This window comes from Rhinolophus sinicus, chromosome 5, assembly GCF_057876585.1.
Source record: "Rhinolophus sinicus isolate RSI-liver-muscle chromosome 5, RSI-T2T, whole genome shotgun sequence".
Taxonomy (NCBI): domain Eukaryota; kingdom Metazoa; phylum Chordata; class Mammalia; order Chiroptera; family Rhinolophidae; genus Rhinolophus; species Rhinolophus sinicus.
In genome coordinates, this window is record NC_142505.1 from 41,363,512 (window position 1) to 41,379,922 (window position 16,411).

General features: G+C 39.0%; 1 protein-coding gene across 2 annotated transcripts in view; it reads right to left on the reverse strand.

Annotated features, from left to right (window-relative positions):
* The window catches only part of MKRN2 (makorin ring finger protein 2), a 31,735-nt gene that overhangs the window by 13,935 nt on the left and 1,389 nt on the right, over positions 1-16,411 (reverse strand). The window contains exons 1-2 of one of the 2 annotated variants that reach the window (XM_074312970.2): positions 748-887; positions 168-296 (exon numbers count right to left, since the gene is read on the reverse strand). In XM_074312970.2, the coding sequence (XP_074169071.1) occupies positions 168-296; positions 748-803 (185 nt within the window). In that variant the 5' untranslated portion in view covers positions 804-887. Of the gene's footprint in view, positions 1-167; positions 297-747; positions 888-16,411 lie in introns of those variants that run through there. The other variant, XM_019732664.3, reaches the window with a different exon arrangement.

Here is a 16,411-nt window from a genome sequence, read left to right on the forward strand (position 1 = left end):
GGGTACTGAAAGTGAGGTTTCAAAATTATTTGCCATACTTTTTGTAACGTTATATTACTTAAATTAAAATTTTCCCCTCATCAAGACCCATGCTCCAAAGGAAGGATCTCAATCTCCAATAGTATTTAACTCAATGTAACAGTTGGGGGCAGTTGTGGGGTTCTTACCTGCAACGAGTTCCATAGGCACAATAGCCCTTCTGATAGTATTTGCAGATGGTGGATGGCTTGCTGTTTGCCAAGTCATGTGAGAAGAGGCACTGGTTTCCTTCCCGACACACACCATGCATGAAATACCTGAAGAGACAAACAGAGGCATAAAACTTTTAGAAGTACACTTTGCTTAATAAAATCACAATTTTGAACCTAGCATACAAATGTCTATTATGCACATATTACGTATCAAGGCTCTATTAGGCACTGGGGATTTACATTATTTCCTTGATTCTAAGTGACTTTAGAAGTACAACTAATTCAATGACAGATTTTCCAGAAAAAATATGATCCTATAAATTTCTATTTTAAGATACATCTTCTTGATTTGAGATATGTTACATATGTAAAATGTGAGCCTCATAACTAAGAATACATTCTCTGAAAAATTGCTCTCTCATGGAGCTTACAGAGTATGCTCGTAATGGAGTAGAAAAGACCTGAGCCCAAGATCCAGCCCTGCCACGTATCAGCAAGTCAAAACCAACTTCCCTGGTCCTTGCTACCTTTATCTATAAAGTGAAAATTACACTACCTACTTTCCTGCGTTGTGGTGAGGATCAAATTAGATAGTGTAGCACCAAAAGACATATATAATAATGTTCCACTGAGCTGTTCAATTCTGGCCCTGACGAAATAACTGGGAGGCCTTCTCCTTCTGTCCAGCGCAAGCAGGGAGACCTGGTGGAATACTCAGAACAAACAGTAAAGAGGCACAGGCATGCCTTAGTATTAAGGGTAAACAAGTCCTAAAGTAACAAGTATTTTAGGTATACCCTAATAAAGCTTAAAAACAAGAAAAGAATCAATCTGATAGGAAATAACTTACTGTCAGCAAAAACACACTTTAATGCTCTTTGAAAGAAGACAACAAAATCCAAAAGCTCAAAAACACAATTTTTGGCATCCAATCAAAAATTACTAGACATGGTAAGAAGCAGGCAAATATGCTTTCTCCACAACCAGGAGAAAAATTGGTCAAGAACAGAAATAACAGATATGGAAGCAGCAGACAAGTACTTTAAAAACAGCTATTATAAATATGTTCAATATGCTGAAGGATTTAAAGGAAAACATGAATATAGAGAGAAATGGAGGATATAAAAAGAGCCAAATGGAACTTCTAGAAATGAAAACTACAATATCTAAAATGAAAATTATACTGTATGAACTTAACAGTATATTAGACACTACAAAAAGAAATCTCAGAAAACTTGAAGATGGCAACAGAAACGATCCAAACTGGAGCACAGAGAAGATGAAAGAAAGAAAGAGAAGAGATTTTTGCTTCTAGCTATGAAGGAGTATATAACTTGCCCTACAATGTAAAAAGCTAGAAAACAGACCAAAATTTATGAAACAGCTGTTTTTCAGACACGGACAAAGGCAACATAGGACTGGTCCTTGAGAGAAGGGAAACAAAGGAGGCGAGTCCCACGTTCAGCTTGGCCTCCTGCCTGCAGGCATATTATGGACCTTGGTGCAGAGAAGGGAACCCCAAGTAGAGCACAGTAGTTGAGTTGAAGACACAGAGATTGGAGTTCAAGGAGGCTAATGGAAGCTTTTTGAAGAGTTTGTAAATAGAATTATACATACACGATTAATTGACTTCTGATACAGGTGTCAAGGTAATTCAATGGGGGAAAGAACAGTCTTTCAACAAATCTACTGGCAGGATCGCGTGTTGCCTGCCCTTCACGGCCCTGGTGGCTGTGTCACGTCTTCTCTCCTGCTGTGATCTGCAGGAAACCTAGAAATGGACTCATTTGGCCGTGAACTTCGCCCTTGGAGGAGTGGGCTTCACTGGATCCTTAAGAGAAGGAACTCTTATAGGCCTGTGATCCAGGAAACCTTGGGAACCTGGCCTCAACTGGGGGGGGGGGGGGGGGAGGGAAGATCATGACAATGGAAATCAGTACAAAAACCAGAAAGAGAAAACTAAGACGTCATATGGGAGACAGATTATGTGAGAGGTAAGTGGGAAGTCGATGTGAAGAAAACTTCAGCCTTAATTCCAAATCTCAATCTGAACAAGAAAACTTTTTGGAGTAAAACCATGGGAATACAGTATGCGTGGAAATGTCTTTCTGCATAATTCGTCCCATAATATGTACATCAGATGTCAAACTGGACACAAGCCATACGAGTATGTGAATTATGGACAGAAGCCATAGAAATGTAACGTACATGGGAGAGCCTTCAGTCATCCTGTGTTTTGAAAAACATTAAAGGAAACACGATAAGAAAACCTATAAATATAAGGAATGTGGGAAAACTTTTAATTCTTCAAATGGGCACAAGAGGTCTTTTAGGGGGATGTCCTAATATTTAATTGTGATGGTTGTACAACTCTAAATTTACAAAAAATCTTTTGAGTTGTGAATGGGTGAATTTTATGGTATGTATATTATACTTCAATAAAGCTGTTAAAAAAAGAAAATTACAACAGAAGGGAGCTGTACTAGGTTAGTAGATATTATGTAAGGTACACAGTAACCAACTGTAATATTTAGTCCTGGATTAGATTCTGGTTTGGACAAACCAGATGCAAAAGACATTTTTGGAACAAATTGGAAAATCTGAATATAGACTATGTATTAGATAAAATGAAAATTTACTGACATGGAAAGTTGAAGATTAACTTAAAAAAACAGGTTATAAAACAGTATATACAGTAAAATGGAGCAGCTGCTATGGAAAACAATACAGCAGTTCCTTAAAAAATTAAAAATAGAATTACCATACAATCCAGCAATTTCACTTTTGGGTACATGCACAAAAGAACTGAAAACAAGAATGCAAGTATTTGTACATCCATGTTCATAGCAGCATTATTCACAGTAGCCAAAAGGTGGAAAACAACCCAAGTGTCCATGAACGGATGAATGAATAGACAAAATGTGGTCTATCCATACAATGAAATATTATTTCTCCTTGAAAAGGAAGGACATTCTGACACCTGTTACAACATGGATGAACCTTCAGGATATTATACTATGTGAAATAAGCCAGTCACAAAAAGACAAATACTGTATTATATGAGGTCCCTAAAGTAGTGAAATCATAGAGACAGAAAGTAGGATGGTGGTTGTCCGGGGACAGTGGGAGGGGGAGCGGGGAGTTAATGTTCCCATTTTTTAATGGGAACAGTTTCAGTTTGGGAAGATGAAAGGGTTCTGTAGATGGGACGGTGGTGATGGCTGCACAGTGGATGTGCTTAATGCCACTGAGCTGTACACTTAAAAATGGTTAAGATGGTAAATGTGTGTTATGTATATTTACTACAATTACATTTTTTTAAAAAGCACATACAATATGCTCTCATTTTGTTAAAAAATAATTTAAAAATATATATACACATACATATAAGCATTAAACAATCTGGAAATATATATAATAGCATGTTAAAGGTGGCAATCGATGGTACGGTTTATAATATGTTCATTTCATTTTTGCTGATCTGTATGTACTAACATTTCTACCATGAACTATACTAATTTTGTAATAATAAGTGGTTGTTTTAGTTTTAAGAAATTATAGGGTGCATTTTCTCAATCTGTTGAGATTTTGCTTCCTGGCAATTGTCCATTTGGCTCAAATAAACTCATAAGCTTTCTCTTAGGCCGGATGTTTTTTCATCAACATTACTTGGCATAGTCGGCAGATTCCAAAGAAGCCCACCCAGGACCACCCTGTGGACCCGGGTTCGGTGCTAGGTACCAGCAGGGGCCCACGGTGCTGCACCGGCTCCTTGCTTCGCATCGGGTGACCTTGGGAATGACTCACAGGATGCCCTTATTGATAAGGCTGCCTCTTATCTGAAAGATGAACAGGGACACTGTGAATCTGGATATGCAGTAACTTCCATGTTCCAGAAGTGAGCTGCAGAAGGAGAAAATGTGGCAACAAAAGGGGGGACCTCTGACCCCAAAAGATATAGCTTAGACCTAGTCAGAAACCAAGCTTACCTATAGGGGCTCAAGTACCTACACTTCAACATGTACATGAGTGAACGCAGTGGGTTTTTGGAAAGATGATACCGTAAAGAATATTATTGGAAACTTTCTCCTACTGTAGCTCACAAAGCCCATAACAGATGTTCTATGTGTCCAAAATGTAACCCTGGAAAATCACTTCAGAGGTCCCAAGGACATTTTCCACTTCCTTTAGGTACATTTGAGGTATGGTAATTGGATTTTATCCAAATGCCACCATCTCAAGGACACAAATATGTGTTAATCATGATTTATATGTTGTGTCACTGGGTTGAGGCATCCCCTTGCAGGAGAGTAACAGCCTTAAAGGTAGGTTATTAAATAAATAAATAAATCCCCAATTGGAGAATTCCCTGTGAGTTACATAGTGACTGAGGGACTCATTTCATTGGGCCAATAATGCAATCTATTTGTAATATTTGGCCTACCGTGTTTCCCCGAAAATAAGACCTAGCCAGACAATCAGCTCTAATGTGTCTTTTGGAGGAAAAAATTAATATAAAACCTGGTATTATAATATAATACAATAAAATATAATATTAGACCCAGTCTTACATTATAGTAAAATAAGACCGGGTCTTATATTAATTTTTGCTCCAAAAGACACATTAGAGCTGATTGTCTGGCTAGGTCTTATTTTTGGGGAAACAGGGTATTTTACAGCATCTGTATTGTGCTTATCACCCCCGTCCTCTGGATTGGTGGAATGTACAAATGATACAATTAAAACTCAACTAGGGAAATTTTCAGCTTTTAATCTCCCTTGGCAAAAAGCTCTCCATAGAGTGCTTCTTCTCAACCTGAGATACACTCCTTTTGGTAAACACAGCCTTTCTCCTCATTAGTCATTATTCACCCTATGCGAAGGGACATATGACATAACCTTAATAAAAGGAGAAATTCTACATTATTATCAAAGACTTACCAATTAATAATAGCTTAAAGAAATTAATAAATTAGTAACTGATTCACTTCAGTGTACTCCCAGAAGGCGAAGCCTTTAAAGACCACAACTCACAACCAGGAGATTTTGTCCATTGGACAAGACATCAATTAAAGACTCTCTAACCTCGTTGAAAGGGACTTATCAGTGGACATCAAAGACTCCTCAAGGATGAGAAGCCACCATCATCAGGAATAGACAGTTATCCCACGACCTTGAGAAGGCCCTTATACCTACATAATTGATATTGAACTTAAAGAAAAAAGACCATTTGTTTGATTGTCTTTACCTGCCTGCTAATAGCATTAGTCATAATGATAGTTATACTTGTTCCTTAGGCTTTTCTCAAACATGTACTTACATAGTCCAACTATTAATAATTGCTGAAGGTACATAAGATAACTTTTATATTATCAATAATACTATTTTTATGGTTTTGAAATTTAGAAGGAATGTTATTGTAGAAGGAAGAAGAGATGTGTGTGTATTTTTGAGAGAAGTTAAAAGGAAGTAATTTGTCCTAGTAAGTTGATTATTTCTGAGTGAGAAAAAGGAGACAAACTGAGAAGGGCAAGCGAAGTTGTAGAAAGTTAGTGGGAAAAAATATCAAGAAAGGAATTTTACATATAAATATTAGAACCCAATTATGCTCATCCGCTAACTCAACAAAGACTACTAACTTTATTAATTCAAATAGAAGCTGAAGTGGATGTATTTTTTTTTTTTTTTAAAGGTCCACTATAATGGCTGCTGAGGCACAGAAAATTTATTTATGAAATTCTTACTGTCCTCTAGAAATTTTTAGATGGCAATTATAATTTATATCATTGTGTTCTTACAGCCTTGGCCCCTGTTAAACTTTAAAATTACAGTTCCATTATACAACTAGCAGAAATCAGATTAAATGAATGACACTTGAGTGCTTCCAATGGAAAGTAGATAGGCCGTATTAAAATAACACCACCACCACCATCAGTAAATGGGAACCCATCTCATGGTTAGATTGTGAAGACGTATATGGTGTGTCCTCGAACTATAAGTAAATGTTATACTAGTGTAAAATACAGAAAAGACAGACAGCAAAACTTGGATCATGACAGCTTACAGGTTAGAAATGATTTGGTGATTTTTTTTTTTTTTACTTAGTGAAGGCCCATAAGACCTGACTGCCTCCCATTTACTCACCTTTCCTTGAGGAAAAAAAAAAAAAAAATTCGGCCTTGACTGCCATCCAGAGTTATGGTCTTGTCCCATCCTCAATGGTCCACCATTTCAGCAAGACCAATGATGACACCAAGGCTTCCTAGGAATGAGCCTTCCTACCATCATGGGGCCACATTATCTAACCAAAAAGTTGGTCTTCAGTGCGTCCTTTGGATTGATATGACCAAAAGGGGGAAATGTGGATGAAAAAGGAGCCACACACTAAACCTGACAAGCTCGGGGGGTCTGCATGTCAGTCCCTACAAACTCAGAGACCAAAATTAACCACATAGGATGGTCTGAACATAAAAATTCCTAACTAAAAGCAGGTCATGGCTGGTAGTCACGTGCTTGGCCTGTAGCTTCCTTGATAAATGTCAATCTTTACCTTAAGCGAGCCTGTCCATCGTCTTTTTTCATCTAAGATAGCATGCCCTTGGAATGTCGAGTAATTCCTTTTTCCAGAGCCCTCAAGGCACAAGGTGCCACACCCTAGCAGGAAACTACAGAACCCCTCATTGTTGTTCTTGGCCCTTGATTACCATCTCTATGTGCTATAAAATGTGAACTATTAATATTAACGATCCTGTGCCCACCAAACTACTTTTTATCCAATCCCAGAGATTTCCCCACTTTGTTTTCTCCCACCCCCTTAATACACCACCAATGGATATCACGTAAGCCTCCTTTTTGGATTCTAATGTATAAAATAAGTTGCAAAACCACCACTTTCCAGAGCATTTTCTCAATCCATTGAGGTTTTGCTTCCTGGCAATTGTCGACAGTTTGGCTCAAATAAACTCTTATAAGCTTTAAAAAATAAATAAATAAATACTATCCAATACTAGCGAGGGTATGGTTAAAAAAATACATAAAAAGCTCGGTACAGTACCTGTCACATAGTAGGTGCCCTTAGAAGTTCAGCTCTTATTAAAGTCTAGTAAAGAACACTGACAATTAAACTGACAGTAAAGAGTGACCTGTGTCTTATGACAATGTATGCAGAGTGCTGAGGGGCTCAGGGAGAACAGGAGGTAACGTCTCCATGGAGGTCATGCCCAAGCAGAGTCTGCAAAATGAAGGGGGTGCCAGTGGGTAAGAGGAGTGTGTGTCACAAGAGTGGACAGCAAGAAAAAAGGCAGAGAAGGGAGACACGGTGAGGGGGTGAGGGAAGCCTCCTAAGTGACCAGACTGAAGTACCAATATTCCAATTGTGAGCCAAGATACCCTGGTTATCAGCGGAAATATTGATGAGTGCATCTCAAAATAAGGAATAAAGGTCTCACAGTCAAGTCAACTTAGGAAACCACGAGTCTGGTCTTTCTTGGAGATTTACAACAGACAGCAGCAGAGGAAAGGTCCTGGGTGTCCCGTCATAAAGAAAACTGTTTACTCTTATTATATACATCCTTCCCATGCTCTTTTCAGAAAAAGCCACTTGAGCTGCAGGTGGACGACAGAGTGGAGAGGGCTGAAAGTGAGGTGAGGACCTTCTTCAGAGGTTGCTTTGTTAAGGAGATTCATCTGTGAACCATGTTGTAACTTATTTAGAAAGATATTATAGAAAATGTCAAACATACACAAACAGAAAGGTAGAATGAACTCTCAAGATATACCAGGACCAGTTTTCACATTATCAACTTACAACCAATCTGCTTTGACCCTTCTTCCCATTTCCTGTATGATTTACACAATTTATCCTTTTTAAAGAGGGATGACTCACATACACCTTGAATGAAGAATTTTGTACAAGAACTCCGCCCACCCGACAAGTACATTATAAGAAATATATGAAATGAAAAAAAATTACAAAGGTCTAATAAACAGTACTATCAATATTGTCTAGCACTTTCACTTCCTTATTTCATTTAATCCTAAAAATATTATGGAGTATTATTACTATGCCCATGAAACAAATAGAAAAGCTGAGGTTCGGAGAGGAATGATGACTTACAGATCTAACTGCCAGGTAGGGGACCCCAGCTCTGCTCTTCGCAGATAGCCCTGACCTTTCCCACCCAAAATGACTTCCCTGTCACTCTGCCTTTGTCCATACTGTGGCCCCGTGTAAAACATTGTACCCCATCTTCTAGTGCACTGGATTGTTATAACCCACCTTCCTGAATGAGTCCTGATGGGCCCAAGAAGCCCCCTCACCCCTCCAGCTCACAGCACGATGTCCCTCCTCCAGCCGCGCAGACTCACTGGCGGCAGCTGCACACATGGTGCTTCCCAATCTGGGGCCCCTGCCCCAAGAGAGCTAGTGCTCATATCCATAGCGTCGGGAACATCTGGTCTCTATTGAAGAAGGACTAGAAATAACTTAAGGAAGGCACATCTGGAACACTAAATGCCACTGAATGTAGAAAGCCTAAACCTAACTGATCATATGGTTCTGCCTGGAACTGGAAAGAGGCTTGACAGTAGAAGGCAGGGAATGGCCTTTAAGGTAGGTCAGGAAGGCCCAAGAGGCCCAGACTGCCCTTTCTAGAGAAAACGTACCAGACAACACAAGTGACAATTCATGCTGCACTTCGCCCCCACAAGACGGGCCTGGGAGGCCGCCTCAGCTGGAAGTCATACAATGTGAAGACCTTCCAACCCTCCTTGCTCACCAAGCATTCCTCTAACTTTGTTCACCTGTTCATCTTCCCCAAAGCAGAGGAAGTGTTGACCAGGCCCACATGACAGTTTCTTTTCTCCCAGGGAAATGATAAAAGGGTCTTCTAATTTTGCTGTCAGTCTCTCCTGAGTTTGGCTACCATGAGCCCCCTTTAAGTACACCGCCACAACTAAATCTGTGAGTCTACAAAGACCAGAACTGGATCCTGTGACTCAGGTGAGCGCATCGAGGTGCTGTCCTGTAGTCTTTTCTAGGAAATCAGTTAGGCTTTTCCCAGGTAACACCTCCTCGTGGGTCTTCCTCTAGATCAGAGACGTACAGTAACTTGCTGTAAGTCTGCTGTAGGTGAAAGAAGGAAGGAAGGAAACGGCACAGAACCTAACAGACTAAGGGGTAGTCTTCGATAGAAACTTAAGAGTCTGGTCCAGATGGCAGAGTAGGTAAACGCTGTGCTTACCTCCTCCCATAACCACATCAAAATTACAACTAAACTATGGAACAACTATTATTGAGAACCACTTGAAAACTAGCTGAACACAAGTCCTATAACTGAGGATATACAGAAGATACAATGAGACTGGTAGAAGGGGTGGAGATGCGGGACAAGCAGGCCCCACCCCCATGATGCAATGGTTAAGAAATGGGAGGGATACCTTGGCTGCAGAGGTCCCCCTTGAAGAGCGAGGGGTCCCAGCCCTACACACTTGCTTCCTCACAAAACTCACTCACTCAAAGCCCCAGAACAAGGTCAGAAGCTCATAAAGCACCAGGAACATATACAGAAGGACCTAAACTGACTAGCTTCATGGCGAGGGCTGGAGGAGCAGGGGCCAGGGCAGCTCTCTATGGGGATGGATGCACTGGCAGGTGCTGTTGTTCCTTTGTTGAGCTTTCCCTCCACCCAGATGGCTCAGCACAGGTGGGCCAAATCTGTGCTTTCCACTAACCTGGCTAACATTGTTCATCCTGCCCTGGTGGTTACCTGAGACCCCACCTCACCCAATTCACATACCCAGCCTCAGCCACTTCCAGCATCTTTTCCACATAAGCAGCCTGCCTCATCTTGTATTGTGGACTTTCTTAGCTTCCCTCAAAGATCCACAACCCGCAAACAAGCAATGGCTGGCCTTGGCATGCCCTGTACCTCTTTCTAAGCAGTGCCAAGCCCGACACAAGTGGCAACTGGTCTTAATTTGCATCGTAACTCCCATCAGGTGGCCCTAAGCCTGGCATAAGCAGTAGCCAGTACTGGCTTGGAAAGTAGCTGCAACTAAGTGGCCACAGGCCTAGCTCAAGTGGAAATAAACTGCAGATCACTTTGTAGCTCCTACTTGGTGGCCCCAAGCCCGACACAAGCAGTGGCTGACCTTGGCCTGCACTGGAGTCCCTGCACTGGAGTGCAGGCTTCAGAACCAACATACCTGCTGGCCTCCTTCAGACCACACCAGAGCACCACTCAACCAGTTCCACAAATGACACACCTCAAGGGAGCCCAGTAAAGTGACTCCTGCTCTGTGAGATCAGACCCTGCACAACAGCTTGTCCACTGTAGTCATGGCCAACCCTGATAACCAGTCAGTTTGAGGGTCAACCCCACTCACAGATGTGCCAACACTAATCAAGGCTTAGCTACAAGAGGAGGGCACATACAATCCACACAAGGGACACCCCTGGAGCACTAGGCTCAGGTGACCAGGGAAACTGTGCCACTGGGCCCCACAGGACACCTACTACATAAAGCTACTCTGCCAAAACTGGGAGATGTAACAGAGTTAGTAACTAGAAACAAACACAAGGAGTCAGTCCAGATGAGCAGATAAAGAAACATTTCCCAAATTAAAGAATAGGACAAACTCCAGAAAAAGAACTAAACAAAATGGAGACAAGCAATCTACCAGATACAGAATTAAAAATACTGGTTATAAAGATGCTCAATGAATTAAGCTAAAAAAGATGAACTCAGTGAGACCTTCAACAAGGAGATAGAAAACATAAAAAAGGAGATGAAAAACATAAAAAAGAACCACTCAGAAAAGAAGAATAACTAAACAAAGACTACATTAGAGGGAATCAACAGCAGATTAAATGAAGCAGAGGATCGAATCAGCGATCTAGAAGACATGGTAGTGGAAAACATCCAACTGGAACAGCAAAAAGAAAAAAGAACTTAAAAAAAAATGAGGACAGTTTAAGGAACTTCTGGGACAACATCAAGCATAACAACATTGACATTATAGAGGTACCAGAAGAAAAAGACAGACAGCAAGGGATTAAAAACCCATTTGAAGAAATAATGAATGAAAACTTCCCTAACCTGGTGAAGGAAACAGATATACAAATCCAGGAAGTCCATCACCCAATCAAGATGAACCCAAAGAGGTCCATAGCAAGACACATCACAATTAAAATACCCAAGATTAAAGACAAAGAGAAACTCTTTAAAGTAGCAAAAGAAAGTCAGTTAGTTACATACAAGGGAGCTCCCATAAGACTGTCAGCTGATTTCTCAACAGAAACTTTGCAGGCCCAAAGCGACTGGCAAGAAATATTTAAACTGACAAAAGAGCAAACACCTATACCAAAATTACTCAACTCAGTAGGGCTATCATTTAAAATTGAAGGATAAAGAGTTTCTCAAAGAAGAAAAAGCTACAAGAGTTCACCACCACTAAACCAGTATTACAAGAAATGTTAAAGGTAATTCAAGAAGATAAAAAAATATGAATTAAAAAAATAGGGAAAAAAATTCTCACCGACAAAGGCAAACAGTTAAAAACAATGGATCGACCAAGTATAAAGCTAGTATAAATGTTAAACAGCAAAAGTAGGAAAATCATAAATGTTAAACAGCAAAAGTAGGAAAATCATGAGTAATTACTACAATAAGTTAAGGGATACATAGGAATACACATGCACAAAAGTAAAAAAACAAAAAACACAAATGTGGAGGAGGTGAATAAAAATTGTAGTGTTTTTAGAATGTGTTCGAACTTAAGCGACCATCAACTTAAAATAGACTGCTATAAGCATAGGTTGGTATGAAGCACATGGTAACCACAAAGAAAAATCTACAAGATATATACAAGAAATAAACAGAAAGGAATCCAAACATAACATTATAGAAAGATATCAATATACAAGAGAAGAGAGCAAGAGAATAAGAAACAGAGACGAACTACAAAAACAATCAGAAAACAATAAAATGGCAATAACTACATACCTATCAATAATTACTTTAAATGCAAACGGACTAGATACTCCAACCAAAAGAGGGAGGACAGCTGAATGGATAAGAAAACAAGACTCATACATCTGCTGCCTACAACAGACCCACTTCAGATCAAAAGACACACAAATCTGAAAGAGATGGAAAAGATATTTCATGCAAACGGAAGGAAAAAAGAGCTGGGGTAGCAATACTTACATTAGACAAACTTTAAAACAAAGTGTTACAAGAGACGCAGAAGGGCATTTCATAATGATAAAGGGATCAATCCAACAAGAGGATATAACCCTTGTAAACATTTTGCACTAAAACAAATAATACTAAAACTTATACAGAACCACAAAAGACCTGGAATAGCCAAAGCAATCTTGAGAAAGAAAAGTCGGAGGTATCATGCTACCTGATATCAAACCATACTACAAAGCCATAGTAATCAAAACAGCATGATATTAGCATAAAAGCAGACACGGAACAGAATAGAGCCCAGAAATAAACTTGCACCTATATGGTCAATTAATTTTTGACAAAGAAAACAAGAACATACAACAGGAAAACAGTCTCTTCAATAAATGGTGTTGAGAAAACTGGACAGACACATGCAAAAAATGAAAGTAGACCATTTTCTTACACCACATACAAGGATAAACTCAAAATGAACTAAAGACTTAAATGTAAGACCTGAACCATAAAACTCCTAGAAGAAAACATAGGCAGTAAAGTTTTTGACATTGGCCTTAGCATTACTATTATTTTTTGGATATGTCTCCTTGGGCAAGAAAAATAAATAGGACTACATCAAACTAAAAAGTTTTTGCACAGTGAAGGAAACCATCAACAAAATGAAAAGACCACCTACAGAATGGGAGAAGATATTTGTCAATGATACATCTGATAAGGGGTTAATATCCAAAATATATAAGGAACTCATACAACTCAACATCAAAACAAAAAAACAATCTGATTAAAAAATGGGTGGACATGAATAGCCATTTCTCCAAAGAGGACATATAGATGACCAAAAGACATATGAAAAGATGCTCAACATCACTAATAAGGGAAATGCACATTAAAACCACAATGAGATTTCACCTCTCACCTGTCAGACTGGCTATCATCAACAAATCAATAAATGTGTTAGTGAGGATGTAGAGAAAAGGGAACTCTCGTTTACTGTTAGTGGGATTGTAAATTGGTGCAGCCACTATGGAAAACAGTATGGAGGTTTCTTAAAAAATTTATAAGTAGAACTACCATATGACCCAGTAATTCCACCTCTGGGTATTTATCTGAAAAAATCCAAAACACTAATTTGAAAAGATATATGCACCCCTACGTTCACTGCAGCATTATTTACATTTAGCCAAAATATGGAAGCAACCTAAGTGTCCATAGACATAGGAATGGATAAAGATGATGTGGTGTATACATATATACAATGGAATATTACTCAGCCATAAAGAAGAACGAAATCTTGCCATTTGCGACAACACAACATGGATAGACCTAGAGCATATTATGCTAAGTGAAATAAGTCAGAGAAAATTACCGTATGAGTTCATATATGGAATCTAAAAAATAAATGAACAAACAAAACAAAAACAAACTCATAGCTAGAGACCAGATTGATGGTTGCCAGATATGAGGGGGTGGGGGAATGGGTGAAACAGGTGAAGGAATTAAGAAGTACAAAAAAAGTTATAAAAACAGTTATGGGATGTAAAGTACAGCATGGGGAATTATAGTCAATAATATTTTAATAGCTATGTATGGTGTCAGATGGATACTAGACTTATCAGAGTGATCACTTTGTAAGGTAATCTGATTCATGTTATGTCTCTCCAAGAAATGTGTAATCATTATGTTGTATACCTGAAACTAATATAATACTGTACATCAACTGTAATTAAAAAATAATTTTAAAAAAAAGGAAACAAGAGAAACTTGAAAAAAAGGCCTATTCCAAAGGGATCGTTATTCACAATACAGATATTAAGTATGCAGAAGAGCTATTTAACACAGCAAGTCTGAGCTTGCTATCTTTAGAAAGTCCTGCTTATAGGGCTGGTGGGCCCCTGTCTAGTGTTTGGAAGTTGGCTTGTAAACTGTTCTCTACACTAATATAAAATTTCCCCAAGTGCTTATCCTAACACATCGTAAATTCTCCAAAATAATTTGTTTTATTATCTAATCTCTGAACTAACCCTGTTGGTTAGGCATTATCACCCCAATTTTATAGATGAGAAAATTGTGGCACAGGCGTTATTGGGATTAGAATCCAGAACTTCCCAACCCTGGAGCTCAAGTTCTTCCTACCACTTACTGGCTGTCAAGGTGCCCCATGTTTTGTGACTTCCAAAAAATCAAAAGCTCTAGGCTTGACTTTCTCAGGAAACTGGAATTCTGGGTCTTACGCTAGTAATAGTAGTAATAAGACAAAATGATTTTTATCACATGAGGTCAAAGAAACTAGTTATCAAGCTATAACAAAGGCTTGCACCAGGGCTTTAAAACAGATTGGAAGACACAGGAGACGGTTAGGAAGAAGAATCAGCAAAAATGATCCCCAGATTGAGATAATGGATAGCGCGGCATATGAAGGAATCAGGAGAGCTGACTAACAGCACAACTCTGTGAGCCGCCATTCTTGTCATTCCAGGCAATAAACATAGAGTGTCTTTGTCATTAAGTCTGGAAATCGTAGCATTTCACATCCATTTCTTGGAGAGACATAACGTGAATCAGAACGGAAACAAAACTAACAGTATGTCCTGCTGTCATTCAGAACAAGCATATACATCACACTCCACAGTCAGGAAAACAAACCAAAAAACCCAAATACCTGTTTAGGTCTGGTTCCCCCAAATAAATCATACCTTGAACACTTCCTATAAGTTACTAATGTCTGCAGATAAGATTTTAGTGAATAAGATAATAAAGTGAGAAAAGCTTTTCCACCATGAACACACTAATGTTAACTTGTACTCTTGGTAATATTGCAGCTTTTTTCATTTAAATATGTGTTGTTTTTATTTGGCCAGGCAGCCCTCATGAGGGCTGACTCCTTCATACCCTTTGCAAGTGAACTTCTTTTACTTTTATATGTTTTTGTACGTGTTTTCCTTTCATATGAGCATATTAAAAGCTTAGAAAATTCCTGCAGTAAAGAAACCTTCATTCAGCTTTCCCAAACTTAGTTGGAGGCCATACAGTCTACAAGAAAACGGACTTGGATGCCACAGCTCTGCCACTTGGAAGCTGAATGACATTGGGCAATCGCTTCAATGCTGAGGCTCAGTTTCACGATCTATGGACTAGTCCTGGTTGTTGGATTACAAGCAATATGGCTCGTAGAGCAACTCAAAGAGCACCTAGCAAATTGTAAGCCTCCCCCTACCCCTCCATACACAAAATCAGTTAGTACTTAAACAGCTCTCTTCCCAACATTCCAACCCATTCTTAGTCTATATGCAACAACACCCTGCAGGGTGCTCCTGCAGTTAGATGTGAAGTTTGGGGCAAGTCTCAAGTCTTTCTGAGCATGAGATTTCTTTATCTGTAAAATTAGATACTATATAGAGTTGAGATTCAATTATAAAGCATTATATAAATGGGCACTGTTTTGTGGACCCATCTTAGGAGCAGTAGCCAGAATCTGCTACAATCCACAATGACTAAGAAACTACTTCAACAGTAGTGTTAAAAAAAAAAAAGAAAAAAAGAAAAAAAAATATATATATATGCACACATACATACACATACACACACATACACACACACACACACACACTTTAAATAGAGCCAGAGCTGCCACCCCAGATGTACTGCCTTGCTCATCTTAAGCCTCAGACCTTTGGAATGTTAAAACAGGACAAGATAACCTTTATTGGGCCTAAAGCAACATTGTGCCCCAAAAAACTGTTTGCAAGGATAACAAGAAAGGAGATATTATGACTAAGGGACTTAAAATGAAAAACACTGTTTAGAATTAGCATCACTGTGTTAGCTTATCTGCATCAATAGAAATGCCTTCTTTCTATAGATGTAATTGTTCCTTTTCCCTTTCTCCTAAATATCGCTGTCTGTTTCCTAATTAGAACACTATTTGGGTTTCTGCCTGAATCAGTGCTTCCCAAATAGCCATTCTTTTTAAAAAAATCTCAAATAAATGCTTAATGCCTCTCACTCTGAAAGGCCTTTTAATTTTAGGGT